A 16,945-nucleotide genomic window follows, 5' to 3' on the forward strand; every position below is an offset into this window, starting at 1 on the left:
GTGGACCTGCAAGGCCGGTGGGAGTGCAAGGAAGCCCCGCGAAGGCCCTCCCTGGCCCCAGGCAGGCAGGGGTGGGGAGAGGCAGGGAGGAAGCAACTTACCCTCCCTCTTCTCCTGCCTCCTCCTGGCTGAATGAGGGCCGGAAGCGGGGCGGCCGGAAGCAGGGGGCGGGGCTTCGTCATGTGCCCCGCCCCCGTACCTCACCCGGGGGAACTGCGATCCCCCGCGATCCCCCGCGATCCCCCCCGAAATGACCTCTGTATAACACAGATAATGAACAAACGGGCGCTTATCAGGAGTTATGATCTAGAGCCCTCAGCCTGCCATCGTAGGGGTAATCTTGCGGGACTTACTTCTGAGTAAACCTCCTTAGGCTTGCTGCCTCTCTCCCCTCTCTCTCTCTAGGACATTCAGGGTTAATGCATGCCACTGCGTAAGGCACATGCTTCCTGCTGCCGGAAGTCTGAACAGCTGTGTTGGTCTCACTTCCCTTCTTCTCCGTCTTCTGTTTCTGTACAGAACCGTCTTCCTCTGTATGACGACGCCCTCTCCTTCCGACACCCGGCGGTGCCCCTGCTCAAACGAAACACTATCCTACGGTAAAAGAGGGGGTTCGGGGGTGGAGCTTTCGGGATGATGAGCCGATGCAGAGCAGGGTTCTAAAGAAAAACAGGGCCTCTCCTGTCGTGGCCCCTGAGTTACGACACCCCCTTGCACAGGGAGGCCCAGTTGGCACAACTTTGGGGCAGTTTTAAGAAGGTTCTTAGATGGTTTCTTACACAAAAATCCTTTGGAGTCGTCAGATGTGATTTTCCCTGGCAGCTGGTCGGTTATGTCTGTTGGCATTTTAAGGTTGGTGTTTTAATGCTTGTTGGGAGGGTTAGGGCGATGATCGCCTTTACGATTTGGATATGTGGAGCTGTGGCTTACCTGTCGATAGGGTTGCCAGGTCCAGATTGGAAAACATCTGAAGACTGTGGAGGTGGAGCCTGAGGAGGGCGGGGCTTGTGGAGGGGAGGGACTTCAATGGGGCATAGTGCCAGAGAGTCCACCTGCCAAAGGAGCCATTTACTCCAAGAGAACTGATCCTCTGTCGCCTGGAGATCAGTTGTAATCAATGCTCCAAAATTCTACTCTGTGAGCTACTGGTATTAAAGTTGTGAGCTCCTGCATAAATTAGTTTGTTCTGGAGCCATCCTTCCTGAGCTAAAACAAAAATGTGTGAGCCGGAGGCTAAAAAACTGTGAGCTAGCTCACAGTAACTCAGCTTAGAGGGAACACTAGAATCCCAGGAGATCGCCAGCCACCACCTGGAGGTTGGCAACCTCTGCTGAACAAAAGCCCCATTTGGCTCCACCCCTTTCCAAAAACACTTGAGGGGCACCCGGAAAGGTATCAACGGGTGCCATGGTGCCCATTGGCACCATGTTGGAGACCCCTGGCTCAGAGGCATAAACAGTGGAGGCAGGCCTGTAGCCTGCGTGGGGCCCACGGGGCCTGCCCTCCCGCTGGTTTTGCGGGCCCCCTCCCTCTCGATCCTCTGTTCCCCTCCCCCCCCGCCCATCGCCACCACCGCCTCCGGCATCCTGCAGGCTGCTTGGCCGAGAATAGATTTGGGTGGTGCTGGCAGGCCAGCCAGAGAATGAGAGCGCCAGGCCCACCGTTCCGTTCCCGCAGAATGGGAAGTGCCTCCCCGAGCTCTTGAACAATGCAGTTTCCTGGCCTGGGGGAGCAGGGAATAATCCCAAGAGCTAGAAGACCAGCCCTCCCGAGGCACCGCCCACCGATCTCCAGGAGTTTCCCAAGCCGGAGTTGCCCCCCCTACAGTCCCAGGGCAAGACTTTGTGCCAGAAATTCTTGCAGGTATACAAAGGTTGGCGGGTTCTGTTTTGTTATGGAGCTAGGCGGGTTCAAAGTATGTTGCTGTCTCAAGCGAGACATGCAGGTCCCCACCTGGGACTGCCGTCCTACCCCATCCCACTTCAGCCTGCATCTCCAAAAAATGTTCCCAGCAGACAGGGGACACTGAAGAACGACACAAGGGGGTTCTACAACAGAACGGGGGGAATAGGGTTGCTAGCCCCCCCAGGCCCCGCCCCCACCACCAATCAGCTGACCAGTGGAGGAGGCAGGTAGGGTTGCCAAGTAGTACTCACCTCCGGAGCGGGGGACTCCCGGGTGGAACCCGGTGCGCACGTGCGCCGCATGCACGTCACTAGGAAGTGACGTTATGACGCCGGGCACGCTGGGGGCGGGGCCACAACCATCCAAGGGGAAACCATAGTTTCCCCTTGGATGGTCGTGGCCCCGCCCCCAGCGTGCCCAGCGTCATAACGTCACTTCCTAGTGACGTGCACGCCGGGAGTGGGGTTCCCCCCGGGGCCCGATTCCGCGGCGGCGGAAATCAGGCCTCCAAAGCGGGGGTTTACCCGCCCCCCGCCCCCACTTGGCAGCCCTAGAGGCAGGCCTAGGCCACTGTTACTAGTGACACAGCAATGTCACTTCCTGCATGAGCTGGAAGTGATGTCGCAGCATCACCGGCACCGCCACAACATTCTGGTAGGTGGGCAAAAACTCTACAGCAGAACCTATTTTTACCATAGAGTCAGTGCGACATGGGAGACATGAAGTGACATCCCCGTAGTGCTGGGGACGAGGACGAGGCCTCCCTCCTGCTCCTGGTGATTCTCCCCTGTCCCTGTTAGTTGCCAGGAGGGACCCGGCAACCCTCGCGGGGGAATCAGGTCTGGATCCAATCTGTGCTTTAGAGCAAGTCCACTCTTCCGCAAGCTAATCGCAGCCTGCCCTGCTTCCTAGGGTTGTTTGGAGGACCGAATGGAGGAAGGGAGAGCGATGCAAACTGTCCTAAGCGCCTCGGAGAAAGGGTGGGGTAAAATGTATTAAGTAAAAATATACATTCCATGGGAAAATCAAATTAAGAGATACTAGGGTTGCCAGGTCCTTTTACCTGCTACCCGTGGGGGGATTTGGAGGGCATTCTGAGGGTGGGCAGGGACGACGTCAGTGCGATGACATCACTTCCGGAAGTGACGGTAGCAAGATCGGGGCAATGCTTTACTTTTTGGGCAAATCTCGATGGTAAAAATGTCTATAAACCATAGAGTTTTGCCCAAAAAAGTAGAGCGTCTCCCATGACGTTGCCTGCACGATGACATCACTTCCGGAAGTGATGTCATTGAGTCGACGACATCGCCGAGGGACGTCTTTTGAGGAGTGGGGTTTCCCCCGATGGCCAGCTGACCGGCAGTGGCCCCCAAGCCCGCCAAAGCCCGCCCCTACTTGAGGGCTAGCAAGCCTACGAGGTACATCTGTTTGTTCCTTGGCAAATGAGGTGTGGCTGATTCTTGGCCCGTAAACCTTGATGAAGACACGGCAGGATCCCGCATTCTCTGTTCCAGGAGTATTTCCGTGCCCACCGATCCCACCCCTGCCGCCCTTCCGGAACTGCCACCCAAGATGGGGGATACCTACGCGGTAGTGAACAAGTTCCGACGGAGTGGAGGAGTGGCTTCTCCTGCCGGCGAGGCCCGGCAAGGCGGAGATGCAACCCTGTACACTTCAGTGAAGCCTCGGCCCAACAACACCCCCGACACCTCAGCGATCGACCCGAATGCCTTCGTGGGATTGCAAGCCAGCCATTCGCTGCCTGGAAGCCCCGTAAGAAGGCCGCCTCCCAGTTCAGCCTGTGAATACGCCACGGTTAACACACCTGCTCCAGGTAACGTGCAAGAATAGCTGCTTTTGTGTGAGTCATTGCCCTCAACGTTATCTCTGTAATCCCCCCATCAACTCTGCAAAGGCACTTTAAGAGTTCGGCCCGACCCCAGTCTGTCACTCCTAGCTAGAGTGGGGCCAAGAACTGGCTCTTCCAACCACTATACTCCTCCTTGAAGCCAGAGGTCATTTCGGGGGGGATCGCGGGGGATCGCAGTTCCCCTGGGTGAGGTATGGGGGGCGGGGCACATGACGAAGCCCCGCCCCCCGCTTCCGGCCGCCCCGCTTCGGGCCCTCATTCAGCCAGGAGGAGGCAGGCGAAGAGGGAAGGTAAGTTGCTTCCTCCCTGCCTCTCCCCACCCCTGCCTGCCTGCGGCTAGGGAGGGCCTTCGCGGGGCTTCCTTGCACTCCCGCCGGCCTTGCAGGTCCACCGCTGGGCCCCTCATGGGGCTCGGCAGTGGAGCTGCAAGGCCGGCGGCGGCGGCCGGGACTGTTGGGGATGGTGTGTGTGGCCTTATGACACACTTCCGGTGATGTCAGGGGGTGTGGCCTTATGACACACTTCCAGTGATGTCAGGGGGTGTGGCATATGCTAATGAGTTATTCTAATGAGTTCCCCTAGCTCTTTTTCTACGTAACGACCCCTGGACTAGTGGTATTATTTTCCATAATGCACCTGTGGACAGGGCTGGTACTGAGATAACTGTGGTTTCCCCTAAAACAACCTGGCCTTCAAATCCACACACTCATTTACTTGAGGACAGATCCTATTGACCTCTGCAACACTAACGTCTGAGTAAACAGGCAGAGGTGGTGGTTGTTGTGTGTGTGTGTTTAATGTGCATGGGTGTGTGCACCTGGAAGTCATGGCGACCTCTAGTGACTGACTTCTACTGGGGGCCTAGAGCAGGCGTGTCAAACATGTGGCCCGGGGGCTGGATCAGGCCCCCGGAGGGCTTCTATCAGGCCCGCAGTGGAACTGGCCACCTTCTGCTTCTTCTTCCAGTTCTGCTGCTGCTGCGCCATCGTAGGTTTGCAGCTTACAGATACACACCTGAACAGCATACTCAAGATTGCAACGGCACAGACGTTTTGATGCAATAATTCAGAGCAAGAAGTGTCAGTTATCAGACACAGTTAAATAAACAAAATATTGCAAGAGTGCTAATGTTTTAAGCATGTTTTTACTTTAAGTTAAAAAAAAACCTTTGTGTTTGTGTCCTTTATAAACTTTATATCTCCGCTACCTGGCATTACTTTTTATGTCACACATGGCCCGGCCCAACAAGGTCTCATTTATGTCAGATCCGACCTTCATAACAAATGAGTTCGACACCCCTGGCCAAGAGGATATTCAGAGAGGTGGCCGAATAAAGCCTGCCCCCGCCTCCCAACTGCCGGCATTCCAAGGAGGCCTCCCATCCGAGTACTTGCCAGAGTCGACCCTGCTTCGCTTCTGAGATCTGACAAGATTGGGCTTCCCAGGTCAGGACAACAAGCAGAGGTTGTTAAAGACCGAGGAGACATTTGACATGAGGACGTGCGCAAACTATTATGATAATAATATCCTAGGGAGGGATGGCAGCATGGTATAGCCAGATCTCATCAGGTCTCGGAAGCTAAGCAGGGTCGGTACTGGGAAGGGAGACCACCAAGGCAGAGGAAGGCCCTGGCCAACCACCTCCGCTCCTCACTTGCCTTGAAAGCCCCTTGCTGGGGTGGCTGTAAATCAGCTGCAATTTGACAGCACTTTACGCCAATGCTCCCTCTAAAGCTGTGGAGTCCTGTGAGCAAAAATTCTACTTTGTGAGCTACTGGTATTAAAGTTGTGAGCGAGCCATTTGGCTGCTGCATCAATTAGTCTGCTCTGGAGCCATCCCTTCCTGAGCTAAGACGAAAACGTGCAAAGCTACAAAACTGTAAGCTAGCTCACACTAACTCAGCTTAGAGGGAACCCTGCTTTACCCAAACAATAATATCCTACCAAAGACATCACTCCCTTCCCCCAAGATGATCTGTAATGCCAACAAGCAAGATTCTAGACCTCATGGGGACAAAGGGGGGGGGAGGATATTGCAAAATTATTTTCTGCTCACTTGCAGGGCTTATCTCTGATGCCTGGATCTAATAGAGAAATAAGCAAATTCCTAGGCCAGCCCAGTGTTGTTGCAAAAAATCGAATCAAGCATCAAGTACAGATTCTTTTTTAGGGGGACAGAATGGCAGCATCCTCTGTAATATACCGAAAGTTCGAGCACAAAAATCTTCCCTCTTCTAATTGTTGGGGCATTAAAGCAAGGTTCGCAGGTGAGGTCTAAACGTATTGTCTCTGATGGCCTGGACCTGGAAATAAGTGACTTTAGGTGTCTGTTCTCTTCTCTCTCCTGCAGCCGACGTCCCCCCCAGAGCTACCACTTCCCCATCTCATTCTAACGGACTTGGCAAAACCTTCCTGCGGAACTTGATGCCCCCAGTAAGTAGTTTGCATTGCACCAGGTTCCCCCCTATCACAGGGCAGCAGTGAACAGCCTCTGCCGGAAATTAGAAACTGAGCTCCCGAATTGAGCCATTGTAGAGAGCCAGTTTGGTGTAGTGGTTAAGAGCATGGACTCGAATCTGGGAGAACCGGGTTTGATTCCCTGCTTTTCCACATGCAGCTGCTGGTGTGACCTTGGGTCAGTCACAAGTTCTTTCGGAGCTGTTCTGGAAAGAGCAGCCCTCGAAAGAGCTCTCTCAGCCCCACCTAACTCGCAGGCAGTGTTCCTTCTAAGCTGAGTTAATGTGAGCTAGCTCACAGTTCTTTAGCTTCCAGCTCACACTTTTTTGTCTGAGCTCAGGAAGGATGGCTCCAGAGCAAACTAATTAATGCAGTAGTGTCCCGCCGCAGTAGCCAAATCGTTCACTCACAACTTCAATGCCAGTAGCTCACAAAGTAGAATTTTTGCTCCACAGTTTAGAGGGAGCATTGCTCACAGGGTGTCTGTTTTTGGGGAGGGGAAGGGAAAGGCGATTGTAAGCTGCTCTGAGACTCTGAAGTGAAGGGCGAGGTATAAATCCAGCCTCCTCCTCTTCCTCCTCTTGTCTAATGGCTTGTAAATGTAATCTTTTAGGCAAAGGTGAAACCTCAAGGACCGATCCTGGATTTCAGTTCTGAACAGCCTAGCCCGATCTTGACATCTCGCAATGTTCCCTCTAAGCTGTGGAGTCTTGTGAGCAAAAATTCTACTTTGTGAGCTCCTGGCATTAAAGTTGTGAGCAAGCAATGTGGCTACTGCATAAATTAGTTTGCTCTGGAGCCATCCCTTCCTGAGCTAAGACAAAAATGTGTGAGCTGGAGGCTAAAAAACTGTGAGCTAGCTCACACTAACTCAGCTTAGAGGGAATACTGCTCGGAAGCGAAGCAAGATCGGCCCCAGTGAGTACTTGGAGGGGAGATCACCAAGGAAGAGCAGGGGTTGCCCTGCAGAGGAAGGCAACGGCCAGCCCCCTCTGCTCATCTCTGGCCTTGAAAACCCCATCAGGACTTCGTGGGCGGTCTCCCACCCAAGTACTAACCAGGGACAACCATGCTTCGTTTCCAAGATTGGAGATCAGGCTCGTCTGGGCCATCCAGCTTAAGGCACATTATCTGCACAGACCTGGACGATCCACCCCAAACACCTTTGCCCCCTTAAATGAACACTCTTCCCCCTTTTTTCCCCCTGTAGTTATTATTCTTTTGTAAGTTAGACGTCTCCATCTCTGTAGCCGATAAATCTGGAAGCTGATACAACCCAATAAAAGGCTGCCATCAAAGCAATTTGGCAGTGTAATGTGCTTCTACTTCAAAATTAATTTGGGTTTTCAAGAATCAGGAGAGTTACAGCCACCATCTCAGGCGCTCATCGGCGATGGTTTCTCTGGGGGTCTTCTGTCATCAAACACATTTGAGCAAGCAGAGAAACACAAGTTTATTTTCTTCCAAGTAACTTCCCCCCCCCCTTCTCTTTTGCTTTAGGTTTTTACCTCATCACCTGGGAAGAAAGGTGAGACAGAAGGACTTACATCTTGGACTCTTCTTTTGGCGGGGGGAGGGGGGGAATGCATCACACAACCGCTCTGAGCATTGAAAGAGGCAAAATCTGCTTTCCATTAAACACCATCTGTCCACAAGAAAAAATGTCCTGCCCTCTTAGTAGAAAGCAAGCATGGTGTGACGGCTAAAAGCGGCAGGCTCTAATCTGGAGAATCGGGTTTGATTCCCCCACTCCTCCTCCACGTGAAGCCTGCTGGGTGACCTTGGGCCAGTCACCAATTCTCTCAGAACTCTCTCAGTCCCACCTACCTCACAGGGTGTCTGTTGTGGGGAGAGGAAGGGAAGGTGACTGTAAGCTGCTCTGAGGCTCCTTCAGGGAGAGAAAAGCGGGGTATAGAAACCAGCTCTTTTTCTTCTTCTGCCAGTGGCATGTGCCGTCAAGTCACGGCTGATTTATTGATTTTTATTACGTTGGACGTATATCCCGCCCTCCCCGCATTTGTAGGCTGTAGGTGACCCCGTGGGTTTTTCAAAGCAAGAGACGGACAGTCAGAGGTGGTTTACCATTGCCTGCCTCTGCGTTGTGACCTTGGTATTCCTTCAAGATCTCCCATCCAAATATTAGCTAAGGCCAACCCTGCTTAGCTTCTGAGATCTGATGAGACCAGGTTAGCCTGGGCGATCCAGATCGGGGCTCTTCTTCTTCCACTAGAGGCTTAACGTACGGAAACGGGCAGTGGAAGCTTTTCCCATGTGGACCTGGTTGTTTCCACTAATCAATGTTTCTTTAACGATAGCAATAATATTATAAATATGAAAATTACAAAAATGATACTCTCAAATTGTAAATCCAGTTATAAAAGATAACAAAGACGGCAGGACGGTGGTCTCCGGAAAATTTCTCTCAGGCGAAGTATTCTCTGATACTTGTGCAAAGAAATAGGTGAAAAATGTCATTGAACTCCATGCGAATTGGGTAGCTTTTCTATCGAAGTGCAACTTTCCACACATCATCCACTTATATATTCTTGGTCAGAAGAAGACGTTGTCGAAACAGCATCACATTCCGGAAACCACCGTCCCGCCGTCTTTGTTATCTTCTATAACTGGATTTACAATTTGAGTGTATTAGTATCATTTTTGTAATTTTCATATTTATAATATTATTGCTATCGTTAAAGAAACTTTGAGCGCACTTTACACAGTTCTTGTGGCTCTGTCTCTTCATGTCTATGGACTGTGACCATATTTGTCTTTGTATATACTGTTTCCACTAATCAAACAGATACTAAAGGCCCAGCTAGAGGGACCAGTGTCAAAGCCGGGTGGCCATCTATCTATGGTTGCTCCACCCCAGAGGCAGCCACACCTTGCTACAAGCCAAGCTAGCCCACTACATGCTTTCACTCAGCAGGAGACGCTTAAAGGGATCGCCAAGTAGCCAGGAAAAGTCTGAATGCCATTTAGATCCCCTTCTGCCACCCCACATCCTTCCAAGGAACTCAGAACACAACAAGGCTTCCCCTGTTCTAGGTGGGCCAGTGGTGCGAGTCTGTGTGTGTCGATACCGAGAGCGGCATGTGGCCTCCCACACACTTTTTTAAGATTAAGGTTTCTCGGTTTTAGGGTAAGACTGGCTTGAAAGCTTCTAAAGAAATGCCTGCTAAAATGATGGCCGCAGACCGCCCTCTAGTGGCCAAGCATGGATGTGTCAACGACCTACCTCTCTGCCCTTTCAAAAGAGAGAAGCCGCATTATTGCGCCGTAAAAAGGTAAAGGTTCCCTTGCTCGAAAGCCAGTCGAGTCCAACTCTAGGGTTGTGGTGCTCATCTCCGTTTCCAAGCCGAAGAGCCAGCGCTGTCTGAAGACATTTCTGTGATCATTTGGCCGGCATGAGTAAACACCAAGGCGCACAGAACGCTGTTACCTTCCCACCGAAGTGGTACCTATTTATCTACTTGCAATTTCTTGCTTTCAAACTGCTAGGCTGGCAGGACCTGGAACTAGAGACGGGAGCTCACTCCGTCATGCGGCAACTTGGGTCTTGAACTGCTGAACTACTGACCTTCCACAGCCTGCAGTTCAGCGTCTTAACCACTTGAGCCACCGCAGCTCCTGTAATTGTGCAGTACAGTACAGATATTTTGGAATACCGCAACACACAATTCCCCCCCCCCATACAAGCACACAAGACTCTATATAAGCTGCCCCCAGAGGGCACCATTTCAGTTCCAGCCAGGCTTCCCCTGTGCCAAAAAGCTTTACCCAGAACGGTTCAGCTTTCATCCTTCTTTCAGAGTGGTCTTTCTAAGAGCGTGCAAGCCAGTCCGTGTTGCTGATCCTGGGGGGGGGGGGGGCGAGATCCCTACGGGATCTTATGCAGTTCCGCAGGGCCTGCAAGACGGAGCTCTTCCATCAGGCCTTCGATTAGGAGCCGCCCACATTACCATCAGTGACCACTATTAATACCTGTGGTGGAAGCTGGCGGTAGTGAGTTTGAGCCAATCCACTTAGGAGCCTGTGACCATTTGAGCATACATGACATGTTATGCCATCTTGAGTAATACTCACTGAGTGCACTTTACTTGAATATTGTTGATTGCTTAAATGTTTTAAATTTTTTAATAGTGTTTTAAGTTTTAAATGTTTGATGTATAGGAACCTTGGCACACTGTGCCAGGCAATGTGAGCTGCCCTGAGCCCGCTTGCGGGGAGGGCGGGTTATAAATACAATGAATGAATGAATGAATGAATGAATGTCCGTCACAGCCTTGAAGGCAGCATACACTAACAGCCCCCCTTATTTTACAACAGCTCTGACGTCACCCCGGAATATCCCCTCACAGGCATATGAAGATTTAGGCGATCCTGTTTCCCGGAACACCCCAAGCACGGTGGGCTCTTCCGCCAATCCAATGGGTGCGTAAAGGGAGCGGTGGGCACAGCTGAATACCTCCATGGAGTGGGCGGGCGTTTGCACGGGAGAGGAAGAGGATGCATCAGAGTTTGGCCACAGGGGTCAGCGGGGGGGGGGGTTGATACACGTTGTGTGCACGCACGGACATTGTACAGGGCTGTAACCTTTAATCTCAAGTGCCGCTCTCAGCAGTAGAAATGAGCAAGAGAGTCCAGCAGCACTAAGGTTGCCAAGTCCGACTTACCCTGCCGGCGGGGGACTCCGTAGAGTTTTCCCTTGTATGGCCGTGGCCCCGCCCCCAGCATGCCCGGCGTCATGACGTCACTTCCCTGTGACGTGCACGCTGGGGCGGGGTTCCCCCCGGGGCCCGATTCCCCGGCGTCTGGGAACGGACCTCTGGGGCGGGGGGATTTCCGCCCCCCGGGGGGACTCGGCAGCCCTAAGCAGCACCCTAACGACTAACAACATTTGTGGCAGGGGAGGAGCTCTGATGAGTCACCGCTCACTTCTTCAGATACCAAGAAGGGTAGCCGCGTTAGTCCATCCGCAGCCGTAGAAAAGAGCCAGAGCCCAGCAGTACCTTAAAGACTAACAAAATTTGTGGCAGGGGAGGAGCTTCCGTGTGTGTTTTGCCTTCCTATCATAACCCCGTGAGCCACAGTAGCATAGCGGCTGAAGTGTCGGCATCCTATCCCTGGCTTCAAACCCCCACACTGCCATGGAAACTTGCTGGGTGACCTTGAGCCTGTCACATTCTCTCAGCCTAGCCTACCTCACAGGGCTGTTGTGAGGATAAAATGGAGGAGGGCAGGACTATTTTTGGGCAGGAACGCACAGGAACGGAGTTCTGGCTGGCTTCAGAGTTGGCCACGCCCACTACAGCCAAAACCTCTGCATGTGTGGCTACAGAGGGAAGGCCTGGAGAGCAACTCCAAGGCAGGTTGGCCATGGAGGGAGGGAGGCTCTGGAAGGACTGAGGAGGCATTAAAATGCCTCCCCATGCCTTCCCCAGCCTGTCCAATGGCCGGCTTGCCAAGGGAAGGCATGGGTGTGTGGCCTAATATGCTAATGAGCTGGGCTGTCAGGGTGTGACCTAATATGCTAATATGTTTCTGCTGCTGGGTGTGGCCTATTATGCTAATGAGTTCCCGCTGGGCTTTTTCTACGAAAAAAAGCCCCGGAGGAGGGGACTCATAAATCTGTGGCAGGGGAGGAGCTTTTAAGTCTTTAAGGTGCTACTGGACTCTTGCTCTTTTCCACTGCTACATACACAGCTACCCATCTTGATCTACAGCTTTTAGGTGATTAATCCATGAGACCACCATTAAAAATACTATATACCATATAAAATATTATGTATCATCACTTCTGACTTACGGCAAGTCTACAGATTATAGAGCTCCAAAATGTCCTATCATTTAACAACCTTGCTAAGGCCTTGCAAACTGAAAGCTGTGGCTTCCTTTATTGAATCAATCCATTGCATGCTGTGTTTTCCTCTTCTTATACTGCCTTCCGCATTTCCTAGCATTATTGCCTTCTGCAGGGACTCTTGGTCTTCTCGTGATGTGACCAAAGTACGATAGCCTCAACTGAGTCATTTTGCTTCTCATAAGAACATAAGAGAAGCCAATGTTGCATCACGCCAATGGCCCATCCAGTCCAACACTCTGTATCACACAGTGGCCAGAAATACCAGGTGCCATCGGGAGGGCCAGCAGTGGGGCCAGGGCACTAGAAGCCCTCCCACTGTTGCCCCCCCCCCCAAAGTACCAAGAATACAGAGCATCACTTGCCCCAGACCAAGAGCCCCTGTCTATATGTTGTGGCTAATAGCCACTGATGGACCTCTGCTCCATATGCTTATCTAATTCCCTCTTGAAACTGCCCATGCTTGTAGCCGCCACCACCTCCTGTGGCAGTGAATTCCATGTGTTAATCACTCTTTGGGTGAAGAAGGACTTCCTTTTATCCGTTCTAACCTGACTGCTCAGCATTTTCATTGAGTGCCCACGAGTTCTTGTATTGTGAGAAAGGGAGAAAAGTACCTCTTTCTCTACCTGCTCTTTCCCATGCACAATCTTATAACCCTCGGTCATGTCAGCCCTCATTTCTCCAAGCTAAAGAGCCCCAAGTGCTTTAACCTTTCTTTATAGGAGAATTCAAGCTTGATTTGATCTAGAGCCCACTTCTTAAAATCTTTTTGGCAGTCTGTGGTGTCCGTGAAAGTCTCCTCCAACACATTTCCAAATGAATCAACTTTTCTTCCGACTCACCCGTACTTGTTTAGGTGTAGTGTGAAAGTATTCCAGGTCCAACAGGTTACATTTAATGAAATAAAAATAAAGACACCCCACCAGCGAGCTACATTTTGCTTACTAAGCCGTGCGTTGCATCTCCATCGGTACCTCAAAACCTCTCCAACGGAGAGGGGTTTGTTTGCTAATTTAACTGTGAATCGCTTTTAAAGGGCAGCTCACCCATCAGCTACAAATTCTCCCTAGCTTATAGCCCTAACTTGCGGATCTAGCAGAGGACTGCCTTCCTTTGACCAAAACTACATTACATACCTTTAGCTGTGAATGAAGGCTGAGGGGTGACATGATCGAGGTTTATAAGATTATGCATGGGAAAGAGCAGGTAGAGAAAGAGGTACTTTTCTCCCTTTCTCACAAGACAAGAACTCGTGGGCACTCCATGAAACTGCAGAGCGGTCGGGTTAGAACGGATAAAAGGAAGTACTTCTTCACCCAAAGAGTGATTAACACATGGAATTCACTGCCACAGGAAGTGGTGGCGGCTACAAGCATGGACGGCTTCAAAAGGGAATTAGATAAGCATATGGAGCAGAGGTCCATCAGTGGCTATTAGCCACAAGGTATAGATAGGGGCTCTGGGGCAAGTGATGCTCTGTCATCTTGGTGCTTGGGGGGGGGTCAACAGTGGGAGGGCTTCTAATGTCCTGGCCCCACTGCTGGACCTCCTGATGGCACTGGTATTTCTGGCCACTGTGTGATACAGAGTGTTGGACTGGATGGGCCTTTGGCCTGATCCAACATTGGCGTCTCTTATGTTCTTATGTAAGGCCAAAAGAAACCCAACAAGGGACTGTTGGGAGGAGAGGACCCAGTTATGCCACGTGAAGAAAGAAGGGTGCCACATAAGAACGTAAGAGCTGCCCTGCTGGATCAGACCAGCGGGCCATCTAAGCCTATGAACACACCTGAAGCTCTCTTATACTGAGTCAGACTATCAGTCCGTCAAAGTCCGTGTTGTCTACTCAAACTGTCAGCCGCTCTCCTGGATCTCAGGTAGAGGTCTTTCACATTGTGAGGTCTTTCCTGCATTGTGCAGGGGGTTGGACTAGATGGCCTTGGAGGTCCCTTCCAACTCTGTGGATATGATCACATGAGCAATTGGGCCCTCACATAGCCCCCCCCCCTCCGGATCAAATGTGGGCGCAGGTCACACAGCCACATCTGTCGGGGGGCTCCCCAGGCGTATTCACCCCGTCGTAGGACGACTTGGAGCCAAGTTAAAAAGGCACCACATCATAGAATCATAGAATGTTAGAGTTGGAAGGGACCTTGCAGGTCATCTAGTCCAACCCCCTGCACTCTGCAGGAGCAGAGCCGAAAGAGAACCCAACATACCTACAACATACCCGAAAGATGGCCGTCCAGCCTCTGCTTGAAAACATCACAAGGGTGCTCCCTCTAAGCTGTGGAGTCTTGTGAGCAAAAACTCTACTTTGTGAGCTGATGGTATTAAAGTTGTGAGCGAGCGATCTGGCTGCTGCGTGAATTAGTTTGCTCTGGAGCCCTCCTCCCTCAGCGGAGACAAAAATGTGTGAGCCGGAGGCTTAAAAACGGTGCGCTGGCTCACACTAACCCAGCTTAGAGGGAACACTGATCACAAGTGGCGTTTTCGGTTCCCTGTCTGAACGTGGAGGAGCGTGCGCAGAACGGACTGGCGGTCTGAACCTGCAGATCCGTTTCCACTGCTGGGGAGGGGTTGAGTTTTTGCCTGTATGTGCATGGATGCATATGCACACGCACCCACCTGCTTTTTAAAAAACGACCTGGCAGCACGTTCCGTGACTGAGGCGCTGCAGTGACGTGGATGCTTGACCCTGGGATGGCCACGTGGGTAACCCACAGCAGGGCGTGCTGCCTGGACGATATGTCCCGCAAGGCTTTAAGGACAAAGAAGGAAAAAGGGGGGGAAAATGAACCTAAACCTAGAATTCAAAACCTAAAAAGGTTAGTCAGGAATAGAAAAGGGCCAACTTTATTCAACATAAATTAAAATAACAAACAAGGGCCCATTCATACCTCATATAAAACTATAAAAACATACAAGAGCTAATAAGATAGACCTAATAAGGTAGACCTAACGCGTTTCGGCCTTTACAGGCCTTCTTCAGAGGTCTAATACATACAGAACATATTGGCTGATGTGCAAAAATACATACAATTCTACATATACAAAATATGGACTAAAGACCAGAAACCAATTGTTCCAAAGTTTAACCACTGGGCAAGGAAAAGAAATACAGAAATACAAATGAAGCCGCCAGTGAAATCACATGTTCAGTGTTACTTCTCTCTGGTCAACTCCTTAGGCTGCTTTTAACCTAAGGAACATTTTATTTGGAACATTTGGCTGTACAACCTTAGATGAATATACAGTTGGCCAGAGAGAAGCACCACTGGACATGTGATTTCACTGGAGGCTTCATTTGTACCCCAGGATTCTACGACCTACCACCTGATACTTTCAACTGTACATGCCGGGGACTGAACCGGAGACCTTCTGCATGCAAAGCAGAGCCTCTTCCCCAGAGCCACAGCCCCTCCCCTAGCCCAGCATCACAACAGGAGGTGGGGATTCATGGGCATCACTCTCACGGAGAGCAGCCATTACACTTACAGGGCAACTTCTACATGCTCCCCTCTGGTTATCGAAATTCATGTCGTTTTTCATGACAAGGAACAGTGGGCAATCACCCAGGAAATGATAAAACAAGCGTCTCTCTTCTCTCTTCTCTCCCCTGCATAGGGTTCAACTTCCGCATCGGAAAGCCAAAGGGACCGAGAGACCCCCCCGCCGAGTGGACCAGGGTATAAGCGGCACTCAAAGAGGGGGGGAAAGATGGACGCTGCTTCTGCCATGGAGCTGAACAGAGTGGACTGAACTGCCGCCACATTTACCCCTACAGTAGGGAGTGGATGTACAATCAGCGAATCGCCCCGGGGGGCCGCCACCGCCGCTTTGGTAGGCTCGGCAGCTGGGAAGCGAGAAAGCCGGAAGTGTGAAACGGGGAATTCTTCGACCAAATAAATCCAGATTTTTTTTCCCAACTGGGATTTGGGGGGGGGGGAATGGGAGCGGTCTGTCCCACTTCAGCAGGTCTCGAGTGGTTCTGGGGCCCAAGTACGAGATTACCCTTGGATATTTTAGCCGGCAAACACTGAAAACCCAATACCTGAAAATGCCCGTTCTGTGCCTCAGATTAAACAGATTCATTCTAATCAGTCTGAGTAGATTCCTAACCACACAAGGATGTTTACCTCATCTCCACAATCCACTACCAACCTAAGTTTCCACAGAATCCCAGAGTGCGAAGGGGCCGTACAGGCCATCTAGTCCAACCCCCTGGCTCAATGTGGGGTCAGCCTAGAGCAGTGATGGTGAACCTTTTGGAGACTGAGTGCCCAAACTGTGACCCAAAACCCACTTATTTATCGCAAAGTGCCAACACGGCAATTTAACCTGAATACTGAGGTTTTACTTTAGAAAAAACAACTCATACATTAACTTAAAATGATCCAAACAAAGTAAGGAAAGCAATCCCAAAGGCTTTCCTTCACTTAAAATTATTTGGCAGAGAATTCGACACTTTAATGATGGTCTGGGCCTGGCTGGGGCGATGGCACATGTGCCCACAGAGAGGGCTCTGAGTGCCACCTCTGGCCCCTGTGCCATAGGTTCGCCACCACTGGCCTAGAGCATCCCTGACAAGTGTTGGTCCAGCCGCTGCTAAAAGACAGCCAGGTAGGGGGAGCTCACCACTTCCCAAGGCAGCTGATGCCACTGCTGAACATATCTTCCCGCCGTGGTTTAAACCCATTCTTGCGAGCAGTGTTCCCTCTAAGCTGAGTTGGTGTGAGCTGGCTCACAGTTTTTTTAGCCTCCGGCTCACACATCTTTGCCTTCGCTCAGGAAGGGATGGCTCCAGAGCAAACTAATTGATGCAGCGGCCAAATCACCTGCTC

At 51.3% G+C, this 16,945-nt stretch overlaps 1 protein-coding gene across 1 annotated transcript in view; it reads left to right on the forward strand.

The window, feature by feature from the left end:
• The window catches only part of PTPN18 (protein tyrosine phosphatase, non-receptor type 18), a 103,708-nt gene extending 87,539 nt beyond the window's left edge, over positions 1-16,169 (forward strand). The window contains exons 12-17 of the mRNA XM_015406163.1: positions 520-599; positions 3,420-3,739; positions 6,126-6,208; positions 7,733-7,760; positions 10,565-10,669; positions 15,729-16,169. Coding sequence (XP_015261649.1) covers positions 520-599; positions 3,420-3,739; positions 6,126-6,208; positions 7,733-7,760; positions 10,565-10,669; positions 15,729-15,796 — 684 coding nt within the window. The 3' untranslated portion in view covers positions 15,797-16,169. The remainder of the gene's footprint in view (positions 1-519; positions 600-3,419; positions 3,740-6,125; positions 6,209-7,732; positions 7,761-10,564; positions 10,670-15,728) is intronic.
• The last annotated feature ends 776 nt before the right edge of the window (positions 16,170-16,945 follow it).

This window comes from Gekko japonicus, unplaced genomic scaffold, assembly GCF_001447785.1.
Source record: "Gekko japonicus isolate JY-2015 unplaced genomic scaffold, Gekko_japonicus_V1.1 scaffold1076, whole genome shotgun sequence".
In the NCBI taxonomy this organism is placed as follows: domain Eukaryota; kingdom Metazoa; phylum Chordata; class Lepidosauria; order Squamata; family Gekkonidae; genus Gekko; species Gekko japonicus.